The sequence below is a fragment of the Pteropus vampyrus genome, unplaced genomic scaffold (assembly GCF_000151845.1).
Source record: "Pteropus vampyrus isolate Shadow unplaced genomic scaffold, Pvam_2.0 Scaffold20, whole genome shotgun sequence".
NCBI classification, from domain to species: Eukaryota; Metazoa; Chordata; class Mammalia; order Chiroptera; family Pteropodidae; genus Pteropus; species Pteropus vampyrus.
In genome coordinates this window covers 12,548,128-12,569,749 of record NW_011888801.1, presented here as the reverse complement: position 1 = coordinate 12,569,749, position 21,622 = coordinate 12,548,128, and the positions used below count along the sequence as shown (strand labels likewise).

Sequence of the window (21,622 nt, the reverse complement as noted above, 5' to 3'; positions counted from 1 at the left end):
ATGGGAAAAAAAACACTGTACAATCTTAAAGATCACTTAGTGGAACTAAACACACCAATAGAAAGAATCCTAAGTAGAGCAAAAACTGTAAGTTAGAGACAGATTGATCCCAGGCAGGATGTTATTAGTGTATAAAATGTTAGAAGTGTAAAGATATACTAACAGTAGCAAAATAATTTGGAGATAATAAGAAAAACAAGGATGCATACATTCCACATAATCACTTGCAAAGTCAAATCGTAGACCCCCTCCTCAGCTTCAAACTCATCTACTCATTTATCCACAACTGCCTAATTCCTGACTAGAAATTCTACTGGCTCCCTAAACTCAGCATTACTCAAACTTGCTTTTCTTCTCTTTGGCAGTATGCTGCTAGCCAGGTAAATTAAAATGTGAAGTCATCCTGAACTTCTATTTCACCCTTTCCACCTTTGCCACCAAAACCCCTGTTGATTCTGCCTCTTGAGTCTTCCCACAGCCCTGCCACTGCCACTGTTTACATCATACACACCCCTTTCTCTTGGCAGGTTCCCACGCCCCCACACCTCTAATCCATGTCCCACAGTGCTAATGAGTGGTTTATCAAGAACATTAATGTAATCCCTTAACTTGCTTAAAAAATACTCATGGCTCCCCACTGCCTGGCCAAGACTAGCTAGCACTGCATTCAAGACTTTCAGAATGCCAGTTCCTCTGAAAGGAACAGACGAAAAATTCTAAGGAGAGTCTTCTGAAAACTAGATTGTAAAACTTATGTCAATTAGTGAGGTATTAATTATTGGTGAGAGTGGGGGGGATAGCCCAGCCCTTTCCTCCTGGTTCTTTGTCCACCCGCTGATAATGCCCTAACTCTTCTTCTGTTGTTCTTTAAACATTGTAGTTTCTCACACTTAAGTTCCAAGTCCTCTTCTCTCTTAACTCTAGTCCCTTAAACAATCCTTACTTACAGTATCTCTTCATTCTAATGCTAAAAGTATAATAGCAAAACGTCAATTGTGTTACTGAATGAAATGTGATCTGGAATATATTTGTTATATAGAATTTTTCAGTTTTGGGGTATATGCTCAGTAGGTAGTAAGGGATACTCAACATAGAGATAGAATAATGCACAATTGGATGCAATTAAAAGGCAATTTCACCCATAAATTTATATGTAAATATAATTTCACTGCTTAATTGGAACAATGGAAAAGAACAGACTTCTCTTTTTTTCCACAAAGTTTCCACCTTTCCACACAAACAAAAGAAACTTATTCAGAAATTTGTGAACTAGATACCTTTTTTCCTAAGGAAATAAGGCAAAACAGAAAAAAAAAATGTTTTTAAAAAGGTGTTATAGAAATAATGTTAATATCCTATAAAAGGTAAATGATTAAGTGAACTGTGATAAAGTCACCTGATAGAATGTTATCTAGCTGTTGACAACTCTGTGGATCTTGGGAAAAATACTGAGATAGCAGGCTTGAGTTTCTACCTGCTAGGAAAAGACCTCCAGTGAGGCTCACCCACTGACAGTAATTGTCTTGGTGAAATAAACATGGTCCAGGGTACAGCCCTCTCTTTTTATTCTGGGGAACCTGATTTTTGTCAGCTCTCCGAAAATAGATTTCAGCTCTGCAACATAAGCTCACATTAAACAAGGTAATGAGACAAATAACAAAAACATAACACAATTTTTTAAAAGATTTACGCGGCATTAATAACCAAAGAAACGGACACTTGCAGCTTATTCTCACCTTGCAGGCAGTTTTACACCTGGGAAGCCAAATCATGAGCAAAGTGCTGCTCAGTGAGCACTGAACCAGAACAAAAGGAATTAGATGAATTGACTTGCCAGCAAATAAGATATTGCCAATGGGATGATATTATGCTAAACCTGTTAGTTATAATCCTTTGCTTACCTCAGTATCAGAGACTGCACCTGACAATGTTATACAAATACCGAGGTATATTATTAGCCAAAGTTCTCGTTCACCCAGCAAATCATTTGGTAAGAATACCGATGATTGCAAGATTTTTCTTTTTCTAAGCTTTTAAGGCTGATCTATACTTCTTCTCTTATCACATTCTTTCTTTAGGTATGTTATTAAGCTTAATTTCCTCCTGGTCTGGAATTCATCCTCGAAATGACTGGTATCTCTGCTCTAAAACGTGTATTGATTTTAAATCAATAAAGAAATGTAACAAAACATTAAATTTCTTATGTCAGGCGAAAAAGGATAAAAACTGTACATTCTTTATGATTACAACTATGTAGAAAGAGTGGTTTCTGGACTCTATGTGAAATCTTGGGTATGCCACTTCCTAGATGTGTGAAATCGGGCAAGTTACTTTACTTTTCTGGGTCTCAGTTTCCTCAAACTGAAAAATAGGGATAATAATCAGTGCCGTCTTCATATAGTTGTTGTAAAGGGTTGATATTACATTTATGTTCTAAAACAGAGTCTGACACAAAGGAAATTCCCAATAAATATCAGCTTTTTTATATGTATGTAAACACATTTTAAGAAGCATAGGGAAGATAACTGGAGATAACACTCCAAAACTCTACTGGTGGTAATGAGATTGTTATATTAGGAGTTTTCCTTTCCATATTTCAAAATGTAATTAACATAATTTCAATAATTTTAAAGTGCAATAGAAATTCTATATCTGTTCCCTAAATAAGAATATAATGTGCACAGCATGAGTGGGGATTAAGTAAAATAGTAGAAATGCTGTCCTTTCATCATCAAACTGCTAATATAGTTAAAGGGTTAAAAATAAGACACAGACAAAACCATAGGAAAACAAAGAAAGAGCCAGATGACATGACCTGAAAGCTAATATAGTGAATAAATAGGAGAGGCAACCAGGAAAGTTTCTTAGAGAGAAGATGAGTGAAAAGGAGGGACAGAACTCAGAAGGCTAGAACAAAGGCCCAGAAATGGCAATGCACAGGTTACTGGGCAATGGTAAGGAGGCTAATGTGGATGCTATATAAAGGGATTAATTATGCTAGAGCCTAGAGAGACAAATGAGAAAGTAAGTCCTCAAGTGGGAGGGGGACTTATAAAGCTTTATAAAATAAACTATCACTATACCATGAAGACCTTACCTGTGAGTAAAATTATATCACCAAGAAACACTGTTAGTGCCCAAAATGCAGCAGTCCTCCACAGAAACACCTTCTTTTTAATTTCTGATTGGTCAATTACCACAATTGTTGCTAAAGGCACTTTAGAGCCAGAATTTGGTCCAGATTTTATATTTACTTCTTTCACATGACATGGAGCTAACACCATGACTAAACAATTATACTTCTGACTTTTAGAATCACAATTTTTTATTAATGATATTTTCTTAATACCCTTAAATTCAGACACATTCCTCTGGTCCCTTGCTACAGTAGGATCTCTTGCATTAGAAAGCAACTTCATTTTCTTAGATACTTGGAGAACTTTAGAGAGAGCTTTAGGATGGCCCAATTTATCTTCAGAGGTCCAATTTCTTTTAATAGAATGTTTGTGGAAGGTACTGAGTTGGGAACACAGTATTCCTGAGCTACATGACTCAATACATATCTCGTTTGGTGGCAGTCTCTCTTCAAAACCGAAGAGTTCTTGAGATCTTTTATTTTCTTCAAGACCTTTATCAGAGTTTATGTGAATGTGGCTACTTTTTGTTTCCGGACAAACGGGACTAAAAAGTTCAAGGGAAAATGCTTGGTTTTGTCCACTTTCACATCCTTCTTCATAATCATTAGGGTGAATCAAATTATCTTCAGTTATTTCTATTTCCCCATGACTTGCTTTTGGTTCAATCTTCATGTTTAGAGTCCCTTTATTTATAGAATTCTCCTCTTTATACTTCCTTTGAGCTAAAAAAGCAACCTGGCTAGAGGTCATGATACTGAGAAATTCAGTATCAGTAGATATGTTAAGGTCTGCTCTTTCAGACCTTGGCTTATCCACTGTGTCAGAGGAAAGGAACTCCAGACACTGGTTTTGCATTTCATGATGTTCTATTGGTACACACTTTGTTTTGATAGCTCCTGGTCCTATATTAATCTGTTCAGTACTACAAACCAAATCCAATATATCTGCACGCTTATGGTCTAACTGAAAGGAATTTTTTTGGATATTTGGACCACATATATTTGATTGATCTTTATGCTGTTCATCTGTGATTTTATTTTTACTGAAAAGCTTTTGATACTTTTCTTCTTCAGTTAAATGCTGAATTCTGCCCTTAAATTCACATATTTGTACATCAGAGTTTGTTACATCACTCATCCCTAAGGGGTGACTCTTCTGGAATTTTATAGTCTGTGTTTCAGAAATACAATGAACAGATCTATTCACAGAGTTTGCTAAAAAACGACAATTAAGAAAATCTGGAGGGCCAGTAGCTTCTAGGACTTGACAGTCTTCAAGATTCTTGCATTTTTCATCCTTCAGATATAAAGAATGTTGATTGTATAAAAACTGAATTTTTTTCCAGGGGTCAGCAGAGAACATTAAAGAAATTGGTTCCTGTGATACTCTCATTTTCAATGGACCAATTGGAGCACCCCAAAAAATGTGGACTTCAGATCCTCTACTCATGGTTTCTGAAAAAAATGAAAATCTAAAATGAGTATTTTGTCAGTAATTTTTATATACTGATATTAACATACTGAAAGCAAATGTAATATAAACTATTAATCAAAAACACAATTAATAGAGGTGATTTATATTGGTACTCCATTTAATTATAAAATTCATAAATATACAAGAAATCATAAGGACAAATCAAAACATCCACAAAATGTCCTCATGTAAAGACTCTAATAAATTAAATTAAATGCTATTAAAAAAAACTCTAAGGAAAATGAAGCTAAGTATACTAACATCAAATGAATAAATAAATTCTCAGTATGTTCATTTCTTATGTTGTATAAATTTAACCATTTAAATAATAAGTTAGTAAAGAAAGGTAAGAAAGGCATTTGTTTAATTATATAATAGTCACCTTCAAATTTCCTGTTTTCCTTACTACATAGATTATTTCGGGGTCTACTTCCTTGAACTGTGAACTCAATTCCCAAGACCAAACAGAAGGCTCAACCAGAAGAGAAAGAAAATAAAAAACTAAGGCTCTCTTTAAAATGTACAAGTGACTATATTATCTATCTTCAGTCCAATGTGTTTGCATAATCATTAATTGTTTCTATATTTTTTAATCTTCTCTAAAATACAAAGAGATTAAGAATAGTCATTTTATAATATACAGGTAACAGAAACTCATTATAACTTAAACTATTTTCCATTAACTGTGGTCCTTGATATAAGCATCATATTTACTGGGATAAAAATAATCATACCACTATTTACTTGATAATAACTGACTTTCAAAAAGTATGTTTTAAATAGATCTATTCCTAGAGTTTCCTGAAAACTTTTTTAACTGTGCTACAGGACAGAAAGATAATAAGGTTCTTGGCCTAAGGAAACTGTCAGCCTGGTTTTAAAAAACAAAAAAGAGAGAAAAATAGAGAATGTAAACTAATAGTTTCAAAATAATGTAATAGATAACTATAAGCTATAAACAGGAAACTATAATCTACTGGAGAAGAATGCTACAATGGAAGAAAAGCATTGTGCTAAGAGCATTTAAAGAAACAAACAAACAAAAAATAGCATTGTAAAAGCAGAGTTATGAAAGACTATGGTATGATCAAGCACTTTTGATTAGACTGGAGAATTCTTTGTAAAAAAATAAGGTTAGAAGGTTTCAAATCATGAAAAGTCCACAAGGAAGTATAGGAAGTACAGAAGTATACAGGAAAGGAAGAATAAGCTAAGAAATGATAGCTATAGTTCCCAGTCACTCATCATTCCTTAAAGATTTGCTCATTATACCTCTTCTGAGTCTAATTATTGTGAATTCAGTATCAATGTGGATGTCCTTCCAATACCCTGGCCTCTTGGCTCCTTGACCTTCTCTTCTCCTTTGATTCTATTCTCCACCTTAACTTCAGTTATCCATTCTCATATACCTTAGCATTATCAATATTTGTACACTTTTCCCTGATTCCAATTTTAAGCTTTCAAAACTCGGACTACTTTCTCCTATCTTCCAACTTACTCCCTCTAAACGCACAACTCCAACAACCCTCAGACCACATAGGACCTACAATGAACAAGCTGACGGCACCACATTTTTACAGCCTCATTCTTCACCTTCCTCCTTAACTGGCTTAGATTTCACAAACCATTATTGTAATTACTCCCTATCATACATCTCTAATTCTGCTCTCCTCTCCAAGGTATTTGCCCAACTAAACTCAAACACTGGTTAAATCATCAATTACTCTGCACCTGTCGCCCAATGGCTTGAAGTAACTAGAAAAAAAATTCACAATTATCTCAAAACTAGTCTCATTACCACTAACCTCAGATGCTACCTGGCAATCTTATCTATTTCTATTCATTCACTCTTAAAGGTAACTCTTTTACACCTTTGCACTTTTAAAATCTCCAGCATCTCCTCCCCTATCCTCAAGTTTAGCTTGTGACCATGACACCATTTCCATTACAAGCTCTCAACAACATATCGACACAGCTCTATTGTACCCATATACTTTGCCTACCTTTCTATCACTATGGATGAATTGCCCATGCTTCTATTCAAAGCCATCTCTTCCTCACTTAGACATTAGATCTTATTCTTGTTTTCCTACTCAGGCTCCAAAACTTCTCCCTTTCTCTCCTACATCACTGATTTTTCTCTCATTACTGGAGCATCTCCATCAACATCAAAATATGCTTTTACACAAAGAGGTAAGACCAGCTGTAAGCCGAGGGGAAAGGCCTCAGAGGAAACACACACACACACACACACGCGCACACCCACGCACACACACTCACGCACACAATGCTATTATTTTTTCTTATGTTGTTATTCCTCACCTCTTATACCCCTCCATTTATTGCACCATTTTTCTGCTCCCCTCTAAAGTGAAATTCCTTGAAAGAAAAATTCTCTATACTCCCTCTGCCCCCATTCTCTCTTAAATCCACTCCAGTCAAGCTTTGTTCCAAACCACTCCACTGAAACAGCATATTTCAAAGCTTCCAATAACCTCCACATTGCCATCAGTCAACTCTCCATTTTCAGCTTACTCGGCCTAGGAGCAGCATTAGACACCACTGATCACTCCTTTGGTGAAACATTTTTTTGATTGGCTTTAGGGTTACTACATCCTCTGGATTCTCATTCTACCTCGCATTACCTCACCAGATGCCTCAGTCTTCTTTGTTAGCTCCTCCTCATCTCAACTTCTTGCTCAAAGGCCCAGCACTTGGATCTCCCTCTGTACTCACTATCTAGGAGATTTCATTCTGTCTCAGGGTTCTAAATATCTTCTACACGCTAATGACTACTACATGTATGTCTCCATGATAACCTCTCCTCCGAACTCTTAAATCCTTATCCAACTTTCTACTTACTCCTCATTGCCACGAAAGTCTAATAGGCATCTTTGCAGAGTTAACAGGGCAAGCCTAAAACTACTGTCCTTAAAAAGGCCTGCTTATAAGGTGGGTCCATGGCTGGCATCTGTGAATTTATATTTCAGGAGAGTTCACACCGTTCCTTGATAAGAATAGCTCACTGTGCCTAAACTGTCTATGTAAACAATGTTATAATGAACACTTGCTTTCCTTCTGAGAGACTGCAATTTTGATATGTACTAGGCAGAGAGTGGCTATGTGATCAGGACTCGTTAGAAAAATGGCTGATTATAGGTCTGAGGTAGGAATGTACAAGATGAACTTGAAATATCTCATCATACCAGAAAGCAATAAAACTATAAAAGACTACTAGGATTGTGTTAAAAGAATTCAGGAACCAACTTAAAGAGTTCCACTGGTCAAAGTTAGGCAATCTGAGCATCAATAAGAATGATTATTGTATGGACTATAACACATCAAATGTGTTCAAATCCACGAGTTCAAAAGGATAACTAAAACAAACTCACACAATGATCACCTTTAGAGGCTACTGGGTGACTAAATAATTGTTTTAAAAGTTGGTGAATGAAATAAAAGAAAATTTTTACTAATAGTATCTCAAGATGACCAACTATTTGATGAGAGGAAATCTCTCTTTATAGAAGTATTTGCCTAATAAACAAACAAAAAAACATCGAAAGGTAGATGTTGTAAGGGAGAGCAGAGGGAATCTATAGATTAAGACCAATTACAACATATAAACCTTATTTAGATCCCGATTTGAAGACACAAATTTAAGAATATAATAAGACAGTTGGAGAAACTGAAACCATGGCTGATATAACTTTAAGAGATTATTTTTTAGTGAGATAATGTTATTAAGTCTATATATGAAAGAATTATATGTTGGAGATGCATAATGAGTATTTGCAGATAAAATGGTGTGACATCTCAGATTTCTTTAGAACACTGGGAGGGTATAGGGAGTGAGGGTATAGAAGAAACAAGATGGGCTATGCGTTGATAACTATTGAGGAAGGGAGATGCAACACAGAGGCTCACTGCACTAATTGCTCTACTTTTGTACATGTTTTAAATTCTTTTTTGTTGTTGTTTAAAAAAAAAAATACTGTTTCCTACTCACAGAACCAGGAAAAGATTTCTTGGTTCTGTTTAACAATACCCTAGACTGAAGAACTCTTACACTGCTGATAGAACAATAAATAGGTATGCCACTTTGAAAACCAATTTGGTAAAGCTGAGGATGCACATACTATAAACCAAATAATTCCACTTCCAAATTTCTGCCCTGAAGAACTCTTGTACATATATAAACACGAAAACATGTACAAGAATGATCATGACAGACTTTATAAGCAAATAATTTAGAACCTAAAGGTCCATGAAGAAGAAAATAGATAAATCATGGAATATTCAGAGAAAGACAACTATATGACAGCAAAAATAAATGACTATGAGTTACATGTCAACATGGATACATCTACAAGCATACCTTTAAATGAAAGAAGCAATCTGAAGAACATATAATTTATAGTATCAATATACTGAGTTTTAAAATGTGCCTGAGAATAAAACACCAAATTCAGGATCATGGTTACCTTTGAGAGGGGCGTATGGTGATGTGACAGACAACAGGTACACAAAGAGCTTTTCAATGTACTGAATATATTTTATTTTTTTTAACTAGGTATGTTTAAAACAGAGGTGTTCCTTATATTGCTCAAAATATTTTATAATATTTAAAAAATTCTATAAAAAAACATGGAGAAGCAACATTAAGAATAATTTTTTTTAGTTCCTATATTTTAAAAGTTTGTGAAGAATAATGAATGTGCATTATTTTCAAAATAATCAAATCTTTTTTGTTTGGTAATTCAGGTTTTCTTTCACAATCTTCAAACAAAATATGATGTTTCAATAGCTGTATAACAATGGACCTAAATCTAACACTGGAGAATAAGAGTTAAGAACAATGATGGCAGCTGTTCATGTATTAGCAACTAAAACAGATATTCTGGAATGTTCAAACAGTTAATAATACTGAATTATTACCAAGGAAACAAAATTATAATAATAGTTTAAGTGTCAAGTTTTAACCCATAACAAATAAGAGGACTAAACATCACTAACTGTCATAACCATATATCCCACTCTCATCTAATCCTCATAGAAAGAATAACCAGCATAAGGAATAACTGGTATATTAAATCTAATTAACGTTTTACTATTTATATCATTATTAAATTGGCCACCAGAGGGCCCCAAACAGCACAGTGAGAACCTTCTACTTCAAAAGATAGATATCCAAACCAAGTGAAAGAGCAAGAAATGTATTATCCTAACATGTAGGTGAATACTTATATTCAAATCAAATGCATAAACTTACTATGATAGCAAACCACCCTGTCTCGAATCTTTGGGTTTCCCTTCAATGGTTTCTTCCCTTTAGCCTCAAATCTTTAAAAACAAAACAAAACAAAACTTCCATGTTGTTTTTTATTTTCACTTCCCATTCGTTCTTCAATCCACTTAAATACAGCTATTACTCTAATCGTTTTTGCTATAATGCTTTTTACTATGGAAACCAATGACCTATAAACGGCCAAATCCAAAGATTAGTTTTTAATCTTTGTCTGACTGCCACTTGAAACTGTTTATCAAACCCTCTTTCTTGAAACATTCTTTTTTTGACTCTGTGAGACCATGAATTTAGAATTCTTCCATGCTTAAAAGACAGCTAATTATTGGTTTATTCATTCAATCATTCATGTAACAAATACTGAGAATTCAACAATAACAAGGAGCTTTAATAGTCTAAGGGGAGAGAGAAAAGATAATTATAAATAGTTATATTGAGCTACCACAGAACTAAATGCAGGGGTGTCCCTAGAAGGGAGAAGACTGGGCCAACTCAATCCAAGAAGGACTGCCCATTATTTGCAATTTTCATAGGCTCTTTGGACTATGGTTAGTGACAAAATTTTGAAACCAAATTTAAATACTATTCAGAAAAAAAAAAAAAAGTATAATATAGCCCCTGAGTCATCCCTGTCCACCACCCCAACACAGGATCTAGGAAAGCAGCCTAAGTTCCCCTATCAATGGGACAGGCCTGCTATAGGTTATCACCAAAATGTTTAATGAGAGTGTCCTCACTAACATTTTCTCCTAAATGTCCTGCAATCTGACTTCTCTTTCCCATTTCTATTAAGACAACAGGGAAGTACAAATTTGTTTTCCTAACTAGTTTTTCTACCTCTGATTTTTCTTTCTCCATCTCTTCTTCCTTGGGCCATTTCTTCTTTTTATTCCACACAACTCTGCAGAAGTTCATCCAATCCTATTCATTTAACTACTAAATATCCAATTATGCTTTACTAATCTATATTGAACCAACCACTCTATCAGACATATTTCTAATAATAATATTTCTAATAATAATATTTGACACACTCATAATAGATTTAAAAAGCAGAGTTGTGTTTAGTCTCTTTCTTAAAGAGAAAATCTGACTAAATGACCCTACCTATCTTCAGACTAGATTACAGTCCTTCGATTCAAGTTTGGTATGGTTTATGATTATGAGGCCATGAGGCCATGAAGCTGCAGGCCCCCAACATTCAGAGCCCTACTTGTCCTCTAGGCAGGGGAAGATGGTGAGACACACAGGGGTGACACAAAGCAGTCATGAGACTTCAGAGAGGATCTCCCAGGATTAAAGATACCTAAAACAAATCAAAGTTCTATAAAATACAGTTATTCGTGTATAATAATTACTTCAGTGTGCCTTTGCTTATTTGTCTAAATATATACCTCTGTAAGTGTGAGACCCTTCTCACAAAAAAAAAAAAAAAAAAAGACTAGAAAGTATGGTCCTGTTAATTCAAAAAAGTAATTTTTTAAAGAAGTCTTTATACTTAAGGCTGCTGCTGCTAAATCCTCTACAGGGGCTATGAGTGTGTGGGGTGGGGAGGGTGAATGGGATGTGGCGAGGGCAGAGAGAAACAATTATTTATCAGGGCAGAAATACACAGACTGAAGAGTTAAGTTACAGATAACTGCTAAATTTCAATGATTCTAGATATGTTTTGAGTGTACTCAAAGGGTTAAAGCTCATTAAGATACCAGATGAAACTTGCAAGCACACATCCATTACCATAGTTAATAATTATACAATTTCCCAATCTGCAGACGGCTACTTCACTCAGAAAGACCAATACAACCGCAATCCTTTATCTTTAGCATGGTCAGAGTCTGGTGAATGGGTCAAAGATTTATAAAACAGGATGAACTGTATCAGCAGGTTTTATCTTTGCAGAACACTGCAACTAAAAATACTCATAACAAAATACACGTAGTTAAAAGAGAGTGCTTCCTCTTTTTTATTATCAACCTGAAAAACTCAGTTATAAAGCCTTTCCATGTCTATTTTACCAAAAACACTAAGCATCATAAAGTTACTCAGTAGCATCAAAGGATAAAATGAAAAGGCAGCATAGGTTTTAGAGTAATACAGATGTGGGTAAAAATCCTACTCTGCAACTTATCAAAAAATGTAAACTTGAAATTACTGAAGCTAGGTGATAGTTACATGGGGTTCATTATACTAATCTTTCTTTTTCTGTATATTCTGAAAACATCCATAATAAAAAATAAAATTTCAATGTATGTCAAGTGAGGATTAAGGTTCTTTATCTGTCAAATGAAAATAATATCAATCCCTATCTGACAGTGTTTGTGAGATGAGCACAAAGTAAGTACTCAAAAATGTCAGTCTTAAATCTCAGAACTACACACACATACTTAGTGACACAAACAAAAGCCAACCCACTGTATTTCCTTCAAGTTTTTGTTTTTAATGTGTATTTTTATATAGCTGTAACCATAAAATTGAAATAATTTTGTATTCTGCTTTAATCCATACATGGTCACCTTTTAATGTCAATCTATAGTTTTCCAAATCATTTTTAATGCTAGCTTAATGTTTTCATAATGAATCTAATTTAGTTCATCATTACTCTCTAATTCATTAATTTGTTTCTAACTTGTTGCTATTATAGCCATTGCTGCAATAACTTATTTCGGGCAGTTAGCATTACTTTTCAATTATTTTCTTCTGATATACTTCCAGGTATGGAATTATTGGGTCAAAGATATATATATTGTTATAGCTCTTGATATTTATTATGCTGTGTGCAAAAGACCTGGATACTGTATAATGCCACAAACAAAGGCTGAGACTCTCAGTCTTACTGCAACTTTGTTAATATCTTAAAAAATAATTTTACTAGTAAGAACGCTGACACATTTTATGTGACTTGTGAAAAAATATAAGATGCATTATTTGTCCCTCAAGAACAAAAGCAATTGAAATTTAAAGCTATTACACATTCTTGCATTTGAAGTAATAGTTACTAAAACAAACCAGTGGGCAGACAACCGATTGTTTAAATCTCCTTGCATAAGCTTTGATTTCCTTTGCTATAGTCGGGTTTTCAGGAGAGACATCTCTAATCATGTTCTCACCACCACATGAGGTTACTGCAGTGCCGTGAGCCTCTTAGTTGCGCTTACAATACAGTGAGAATTCCTCCCTCCCACCCCATTCTAGAAGTTGTCTTCTCCAAGTCAAGTCCAAGCACTGGACCTGAAAGTGAACCTTAATCTAGCTGCTTTTTTGCCTTAAGAATAGAGTGACCATACATTCTGATTTGCCCAGAACAGTCCTAGTTTAAGCATGCTTATCTTGTGTCTTGTTTAGTCAGTTTCCCTTTTCACTCTTAAAAATGTCTCGGTCTGGAGATAAATTATATAGTAACCCTAGTTAAGAACTATATAAATACATGAATAAATGTTCTATTAGTGACGAGTGTAACTCTTAATACATTTTAACAGTAGAAGTAAAGGGAAATGTTGTACTCAGTTTTCCTGTAAAAATTTTTAAATAATGAAATACTAATTGAAATTAGGTTGAACTATACCTAAAAATCATAATATGCATTTGGGAATCTCACGACAGTGATAAAAATTAAATGAGATGGAAAAGAGGATTAAACCTGTTTGGCAACTAAGAAGAAAAAAAGAGTCTGGCTGTCAGGTTCTGAATAATAAAGCTGTGGATATCAGTATAAAAACTTTGGATCCAGTTTTCCTAGAAAATGTCTCAGGCAGCAAGAAACAACTTGTCCAAAGCTCATCCTTTCTAAGGAAGGTCAAAGAAGAAATCTTAAAACATAACACTTCACTTCTCCTCCCCCACATCACGTACTACCAAAAGGAATGATCTACTAACCATGATCTCATAAGCATAAGGTGAGTCTCAGGAGTCTGCCTTCCAACCTTTCTGCTTGCTCATCTCCACCCACCCCCTAAAAAAGATGAAAAACAAATAATAAAAAAACAACTTTACAACTTAAGCCCTGACATTCCTTTGTAAAACATCATACTCATCTTAGCAAATGGCAATTCCACTCTTCTAGTTCACTGGGCCAAAAACCTTGGCATCCTCACTGGTTGATTTTTTTTTTTTTTTCCAATTTGTCATCAAATCCTTTTAGCCCTACCTTAAAATTCATTCAGAACTTGACCACTTTTCTCCACCTTCAATTGCTACTGCCCTGGTTCAAATCACCATCATTTGATTTACAACAGTCTCCTGATTGGTTTCCCATCTTCCCCTACTGCCCCCTCAAAAAAACTGAGGTTTATAGAAGTGGCCCCCGGTCAAGTAGCCTGCAGGTAGTGGAGCAGGACTGGAATGCAGGAAATCAAACTGCAGAGCCTAAGTTCTTAACCACTATACCATACTGACTCTCTGGTTTTACGTCTTTGCACAACTGTATAGCTAGAATCCAAGCTAGTACCCAGCCAACAAGTCATATTAAATATAAGCACAAAGCACTGACTTACGTAGAATGGTATGACAAGAACAAAACCAGTATAAAGGAGCATCGTTATCAAAGAATTCCACTTGTAAAGTTTACTGTAAACTTAATATTGAGGTGAATAATAAATGCCTTTTAAGAGGACATATCTCTCTCTTTTAATCTCTTGCTTCTTTTATATCTGACACATTCTCTCTTCCTCCCTCCTACCCCTTCCTCCCTCCCTTTCTCTCTTTCTCTCCTTTTTAATGATCTGGCAATGGGATGCTAAACTTCCAAAAAATTAAATATTCAATTTAAAATCCTGTTGCTTAGCAAGTTAAAGAGTAAAAATAACAAACTACAGACACAGAGCTACCTTCCTGACCTAAACCTTACCACTTTCTTCCTTTCACCTCTAATATCCCAAAGTATACCTCAGCACCTCTGTGCATGTATTGTTCCCTCAGCCTTAAAACATTCTTCCCCTAGACTCTTACTAGTTTTTTAAATCTGAAGTATAATTAAACATTAGATAATATGCACAGGTCTTAAGAGTTCTGTTCAACTACTGACAATTTTCTACACCCATGTAACCATCATCCAAAACAAGATACAAATTGTTTCCATGGACCTAAGGAAGTTCTCTCATGTCCCTTTCTAAATAGTTTCTCCCCAACTCCAACCCACAATTATCTTCTGATCTCTATCAGAACCCTCAATTATTTTCTGATTTCTATCACTTTAGAATAGTTTTGCTTTTTTTCTTGGACTTCGTATACACCATACAGCATACGCTCATTTAGGTCTAGTTTCTTTCGCTTAACACAATGGTTTCAAGATTCATCTGTGTTGTTAGGTATATCCGTTGTAAGTACTGTGAATACACCATAGTTTTTCAATCCATTTTCCTATAGATGAACATTTTTGGCTATTATGAATAAGACTGCAATAAACATTATTGAATTCATTATTTTATAGACATATTTTTTCATTTCTCTTCATTAAATATCTAGTAGACTTGCCAAATCATAGGATGTATGTTTAATTTCATTAGAAACTGCCAGTTCTCCAAAGTAACTGTACCCTTTTGCATACCCACCAGCAATATGAGTTCCGTTTACATCATATCATCCCCATTTGTATCTGTAGTCTTTCTCGTTAGCCATTCTAGAGGGGTTGAAATGGTATTTCAATGTGAGTTGACTGCATTTCCCTAAATGATGCCAAGTACCTTTGTAAGTGTTTATTGGCCATTAGCATAGACTCTTTTGGGAAAAGTCTGCTCATGTCTTTTCCTCATTTTACTGTAAGATTACTACAGTTCTTATATGCCCTAAATATAGGCTGTTTTGACAGATAAATGTGGTGGAAATATTTTTTTCACCACTCTGTGCTTACCTACTCATTTCCTTAGCGATATCTTTTAAAGAACAATTCTGTTATTTAGATGAGGTCCAATTTATCAAAATTTTTTCTTTTATGTATCTTTTTTCTCTTAGTGTCTTATCCAAAAAATCTTTGAGTACTCCAAGTTCATAAGATATTCTCCTTTTTTTCTAGAAGCTATGGCAGTTTTAATATGTCCACAAATTCTTTAATACTCCTCCCTTCAAGAGACGAGGCTTAATTCCTCTACCCTTAAATGTGGGCTATAGTAATGAACGGAATTTGGGAGAAATGATGGTATGTGATCCCCAAGACTTTGTCATAAAAGGTAATGCAGCTTCCTCTGTGTGCTCACTCTTAGATCACTCACTCTGAGGGAAGCCAGCTGCCATTATGAGGGCACTCAAGCAGCCCTATGGCAGGCTCATGTGGTGAAGAACTAAGTCTCCTGCCAATAGCCAGAGAAGAGCTGAGGCCTATGACCAACAGCCATTGGAAGCAAGCCATCATAAAGGAGGATTCTCCCACCCCGATCAAGCCATCAGATGACTGCACACTTGCTAACATCCTGACTACAACCTCATGAGAGCCTCTGCACCAGAATCGCCTAGCTAAGCTTCTCCTGAGTACTTGATACAAGGTAACTATAATAAATATTTTTTGCATCAAGCCACTCAGTATTGGGAATTTGTTATGAAGCAAGAAATAATACAAAAGTTGTATGGCTTTTGCTTTTGCATTCTAAATATGTAACCTATTGTAAATTAGTTTCTGTGTATGGAGTGAGTTGAGCTGGTAGTTCTTTGCCTTCCATATAGATATCACGTTTGAGCAATGTTTGTCTTTCTTTCTCCCATTGGTTTGATTTGGTACTTTGGTAGAAACATGTGTTAGTCCATTTCTGAGCTCTCTATTATCTATCATTGATCTCTATGTCTATCCTTATGCCAATACCACACTGTCTTGATTATTGTAGCTTTAAGAAAAATCCTGATATCAGGAAATAAAAGGCCTCTAACTCTGTCCTTTCTCAAAACTATTTTTGCTATTCTTAAGTCCTTTGCATTTCTAATAACTTCCTAGAATTAGCTTATCTATTTCTTAAAGGAAAAAAAAAAAACCTACTAGGATGTTAACGAAGATTGTATAGATCAATTTAGAGAGAATTCCATTTAAACAATGCCTGTCTTCCAACCCATGAATATGGTATATCACCATTCACTTAAATCTCTTTAAACTTACATTAGCAACATTTTCTACCTTTCAGTATTGAGAGCATATCCTAAGTTTTCTTCATAGACACTTGGTGTTTTTTTTTATGCTATCAGAATGATAGTTTTTATTTCAGTTTTCAAATTGTTCATTGCTTGTATAGAGAACTATAAATAATTTTTTTATATTGACTTCGTTAAATTCATTCATTATTGTTTTTGTAGATTCCATTGTTTTTTCTATATATACAATCATGTCCTACGTAAATAACAATTTTACTTCTTTTCTAATTTTATGCCTTACTATTTTCTTTTCCTTGGCTTACTATACTTTTTAGGACCACTAGATCAATGTTGAACAGAAGTGATGGAAGTGAAATATATACCCATATTCTTGTTCTAATATCTGTAGGATTCATACATTTGAGGTTAGCAAATGTTTTCTATAGAGTCAAGAGAGTAAATATTTTAGGCTTTGCAGGCCCTACAGTATATCACAAATACTTACATTGTGGATATAGCAGAACAGAAGACATAAACAAGACAAACAAATGAGCATGGCTATGTTCCAATAAAACTTTATGGCTACAAACGAAATTTGAATTTCTTATTAAAATATGAATTCACATGTCATAAAATATGTCTCCTTTTGATCCTTTTTCAGCCATTTTAATATGTAAATGCCACTCTTAGGTCACAGGCCACACAAAAACAGGTGATAGACTAGATGTGACCCGTAGGCAGAGGTTTGTTAGTCTCTGGTTTAGATGACTGATTTGAGACTTTTCTTCTATTCTAATATAAGCATTTAACGCAATGTTTCCCTCCAAACACTCCTTTAATTGCATTATTATTTGTATCATTTCTACTTTGTACTATTTTCTTAGCCATTGCTACAGAATTTTCAGTTTATATCTTTAACATAGTCTAATTTCAAATAATATTTTACCATTTAACTTTGTCTAAAGATGTTGCAACATCATTCTTCCATTTTCCTCTTCCTGTTCTTTGTGCTATTTTTGTCATACATTTATTTCACTTGTTGCAACTATTTTTGGTTTATACAATCAATGATCCTTTAAAGAGGTTAAAAATGAGTTAAATATCCTTAATATACAACCGCACAATTGCTATTTCTGGAATTTTATGTATACATTCAACTTTCCTTCAGGTATCACTTTCCCTTTGCCTGAAGAACTGCCTATAATATTTTTTATAGCTCAAATATGCAGCAATAAATTCTCTTATCTTTCTTAGTCTAACAGAATTATTTTTTAAAGATATTTTCTACTGAGTTGTAGAACTCTACATTGACAGCACTTATTTTTTCTTGCAGTATTTTCAAGAGATCGGTCCACTGTCTTCTGGCTTGCATAGTTTTTAACCTTAGCTTTGTTCAAGCAATGTGTCTTTTTTTCTCTGCCTACTTTCAAAAATTTCTTTTTATCACTGAGTTCTAGCAATTTGATTACTATGTTATCAGGTATGACTTTATTTATGGTTATCCTACTTAGCATTCATTGAGGTTCTTGGATCTGTGGGTTTGTAGTTTTCATCGGACTTGGAAATTTTTCAGTCATTATTTCTTCAAATAATTTCTCTGTACCTTCTATTTTATGGAATTCCAATTATACATATATTACACAACTTGATATTGTTCTACTAATATTGTTCCAGTTTTTTTCTTTGCACTTTATTTTTAATTGGTTCTTCTGCTGTATCTTCAAGTTGAATGATCTTTTTCTTTTGCAGTATCTAATCTGATGTTAATCTCATCCAGTGGCTTGTTTTTCATTTTGGATATTTTATTTTTCATCTCTAGATATTCCATTTGAGTCCTTTTTTCTATCACTCATATCTCTCCTTATCATATTCATAGCTGTTTTAACATCCCTGTCTGATAATTCTATCATCAAAAATACTTCAAATGATTCTTCATTTCTAGGTCTCTTTCATTTGATTGGTTTTCTTCCTGGTTATGGTCCATTTTCCTGTTTTATTAGTACACCTAATAATCTTTTACTTGATGCTAGACATTTTAATTGTGGATGCTGGTTTTTACTGTATTCCTTTAAAAGTGTCAGACTTAGTTTTGGCACAGTTGACTTATTTGTTACTTTCAAAACTTGTTTTTAAGCTTTGTTGCAGTGGCTTTAGGGAGGCCTTCAGTCTATGGCTAATTTAACTCCACTCGAAGCCAATGTCCCGTCTATGAAAACATCCCTCTGCTATGCCTACTGGAAACAAACTATGTCCAGCACTATGTGAGCTCCTGGAATTGTTCAGTGTACTAATTTCCGCTGTGACTTTCCACAGTACTGTAGAATTTCATACTCTGCATGTGCAGATGAGTATTCAACAAATGATTCTAGAGAACTCGTCTATAGATCTCCAGAGATCTCTTAGTTTTGTAGCTTTCTGCACAGTTCCCTCTGCTCCAGTTTTCTACCCCACAAATTCTAGTTGCCTTAGTTTCTCCAAACACTCCTTAGCTCTATTTGGGTTGTCTTACTTTGTGCTGCAGTCTGGAAACTACCTACAAGCAGTATGATGGGGGCACTTATAGGGTTCATGTCATTTATTTTCCTTCTGTCGAAGATCACCATCCTGCACTGACTGTTGTCCAATATCTGAAAACAGTTGTTTCATATATTTTTCTCCTGTTTTCTAGATGTTTATAGTAGGAGCATGATTTTCATACCACTTAATCCTACATGGGCAGATGTCCTTCTTTTTGCAATTCTCATAGTTTTAAACTCTAAATCAATATATACTGTAAACCCCACATATATTAATAGTTTTGCTTCAAACAGTCAATATTCTATGTTTATACTACAGGTAAAGGTATCAAAAAAAGTTTCTTTATATTTATACAGATATTTACCATTTCTGGTGATCTTCATCCTTTTCTGCAGACCCAATGTTCCATCTAGTCTCTTTTGCCTTTAGCTCATGAAACATTTTTTTAGTATTTTATGGCAGTCCAGGTCTGTAAGAGACAAATTCTTTCACTTTCTAATCTGTCTAAAAATGTCTTTGTTTTGCCTTTATTTTTGAAGGTTTATTTCTACTAAATATAGGATTCTAGATTGACAGGTTTTCTTTTTTTATCACTTTTATAGATGTCATTCCATTTTCTCTAAGCTTCTATTCTTTCTGGTGAGAAGTTCGTCATAATTCACATTGTTATTCCCATGTATTTAATGTATTATTCTGTTGCTTATAAGATCTGTTCTTTCATTTTTAGTAGTTTGATAATGATGTGCCTAAGTCTGGGATTTTTTATTTGTTGGTTTGTTTTTAATTTTGTATTTAACCTGCTTAGGGTTTGTTTAACTTCTTAAATTTGTGAGTTTATGTCTTTCATCAGTCTTAGAAGTTCTTAACCAATGTCTCTTCAAACATGTTTTATACTACATTCTCTTCTAAAAACTCCAATTATACATAATATTATCCCACAGATCTATCTGGTAGCTCTTTGCTACCTCTCCCGCACTTTGTTGTGTTTGTTCATCAATTTGAATATTCTATCAACCTTTCTTCAGATTCACTGATCTTGATATGTTAAGAAACTGTTAATCATCTGTAATGCATTCTTCATTTCTAATATTGTATTTTTAATTTATGAATTTCAATTTGGTTCTTTGGTGTAGTTTCTATGATTCTCCTGAAAATTCCCATCTTTTCATGCATGTTTTCCACCTTTACCATTAGATCCTCTGGCACTTTTTTTCACAATTATCTTTAAAACCCTGTCTGATAATTCTACCATCTGGATTATCTCTGGGTCTCCCTATACTGACTACTTCCTCTCTTGACCTTTTATCACATTTTCTCGCATCTTGCAATTATTATAAGATAGACAGCATAAAAATACATTAGTAATTGAAATAAATAATATTTTACTCGTAGAAAGAGACATGACCTTCTGTCAGACCACTAGAATGGGGTCTGAGTCAATCTAATTTGTAATTGAGCTAAGTTTGGGCTTTTATGCAGCTTGAGTTTGATTCAGTTCATCACTGGATTCAAGCAGTTTGAGAGTAGGAATCAGACTTTCACTTCAGCAGGGTCTGGAATTTGAGCCCAGGTGGAATTCTAGAGATTTGTCTGTGCTTCACAGCTAAGCCGCCAGTTTTCAAAACTGTGAGAGTACTGTACAAATATACTGCAACTGAATAAATAAACAGGTGGCAAGTGATATAAGCCGGTTTCTCACTATTAGAGTAGGAGTTTACAGATAAGCAAGGGGAGGAGGTTATAATGATCTATGTGCTAATGGATTAGAGTTGGATACCACAGCATAAACTCACATTTAGCATAATGTAGACACAGATGAGTACATATAGAAATCTTTATAAATATGTACATACACAGATTAGTAAATGTACATATGTTTCTGGGCTCTGTCAGCTGAGTGGACCTACAACCAACAACAATCCAGTAGCAACTAGCACATCTAGCACCTAGATCTTGCTTTCTCCATTTTCCATTAAAAGGAACAAAGGTTCATTGGAGAAATGTCCAATCCCAGGATGGGGCAGGAAATATACAAAATGAACTTGGAGAATTATGTCGTGACAAAACATAGAAGTGCGTGCTCTCTGTCTCTGTCTCTCTGTCTCTGCATATCTCTCTCTCTCTCTCTCTCTCTCTCTCTCTC

General features: G+C 34.6%; 1 protein-coding gene across 7 annotated transcripts in view; it reads right to left on the bottom strand.

Moving 5' to 3' along the window:
* Positions 1-21,622, bottom strand: part of FAM35A (family with sequence similarity 35 member A) — an 82,500-nt gene that overhangs the window by 29,291 nt on the left and 31,587 nt on the right. For 3 of the 7 annotated variants that reach the window (XM_011355372.2, XM_023527957.1, XM_023527958.1), the window contains 2 exons: positions 9,883-9,953; positions 3,098-4,591 (listed from right to left, as the gene is read on the bottom strand). In XM_011355372.2, the coding sequence (XP_011353674.1) occupies positions 3,098-4,586 (1,489 nt within the window). In that variant the 5' untranslated portion in view covers positions 4,587-4,591; positions 9,883-9,953. Of the gene's footprint in view, positions 1-3,097; positions 4,592-9,882; positions 9,954-13,788; positions 13,865-21,622 lie in introns of those variants that run through there. The other 4 variants (XM_023527954.1, XM_023527955.1, XM_011355370.2 and 1 more) reach the window with 2 other exon arrangements.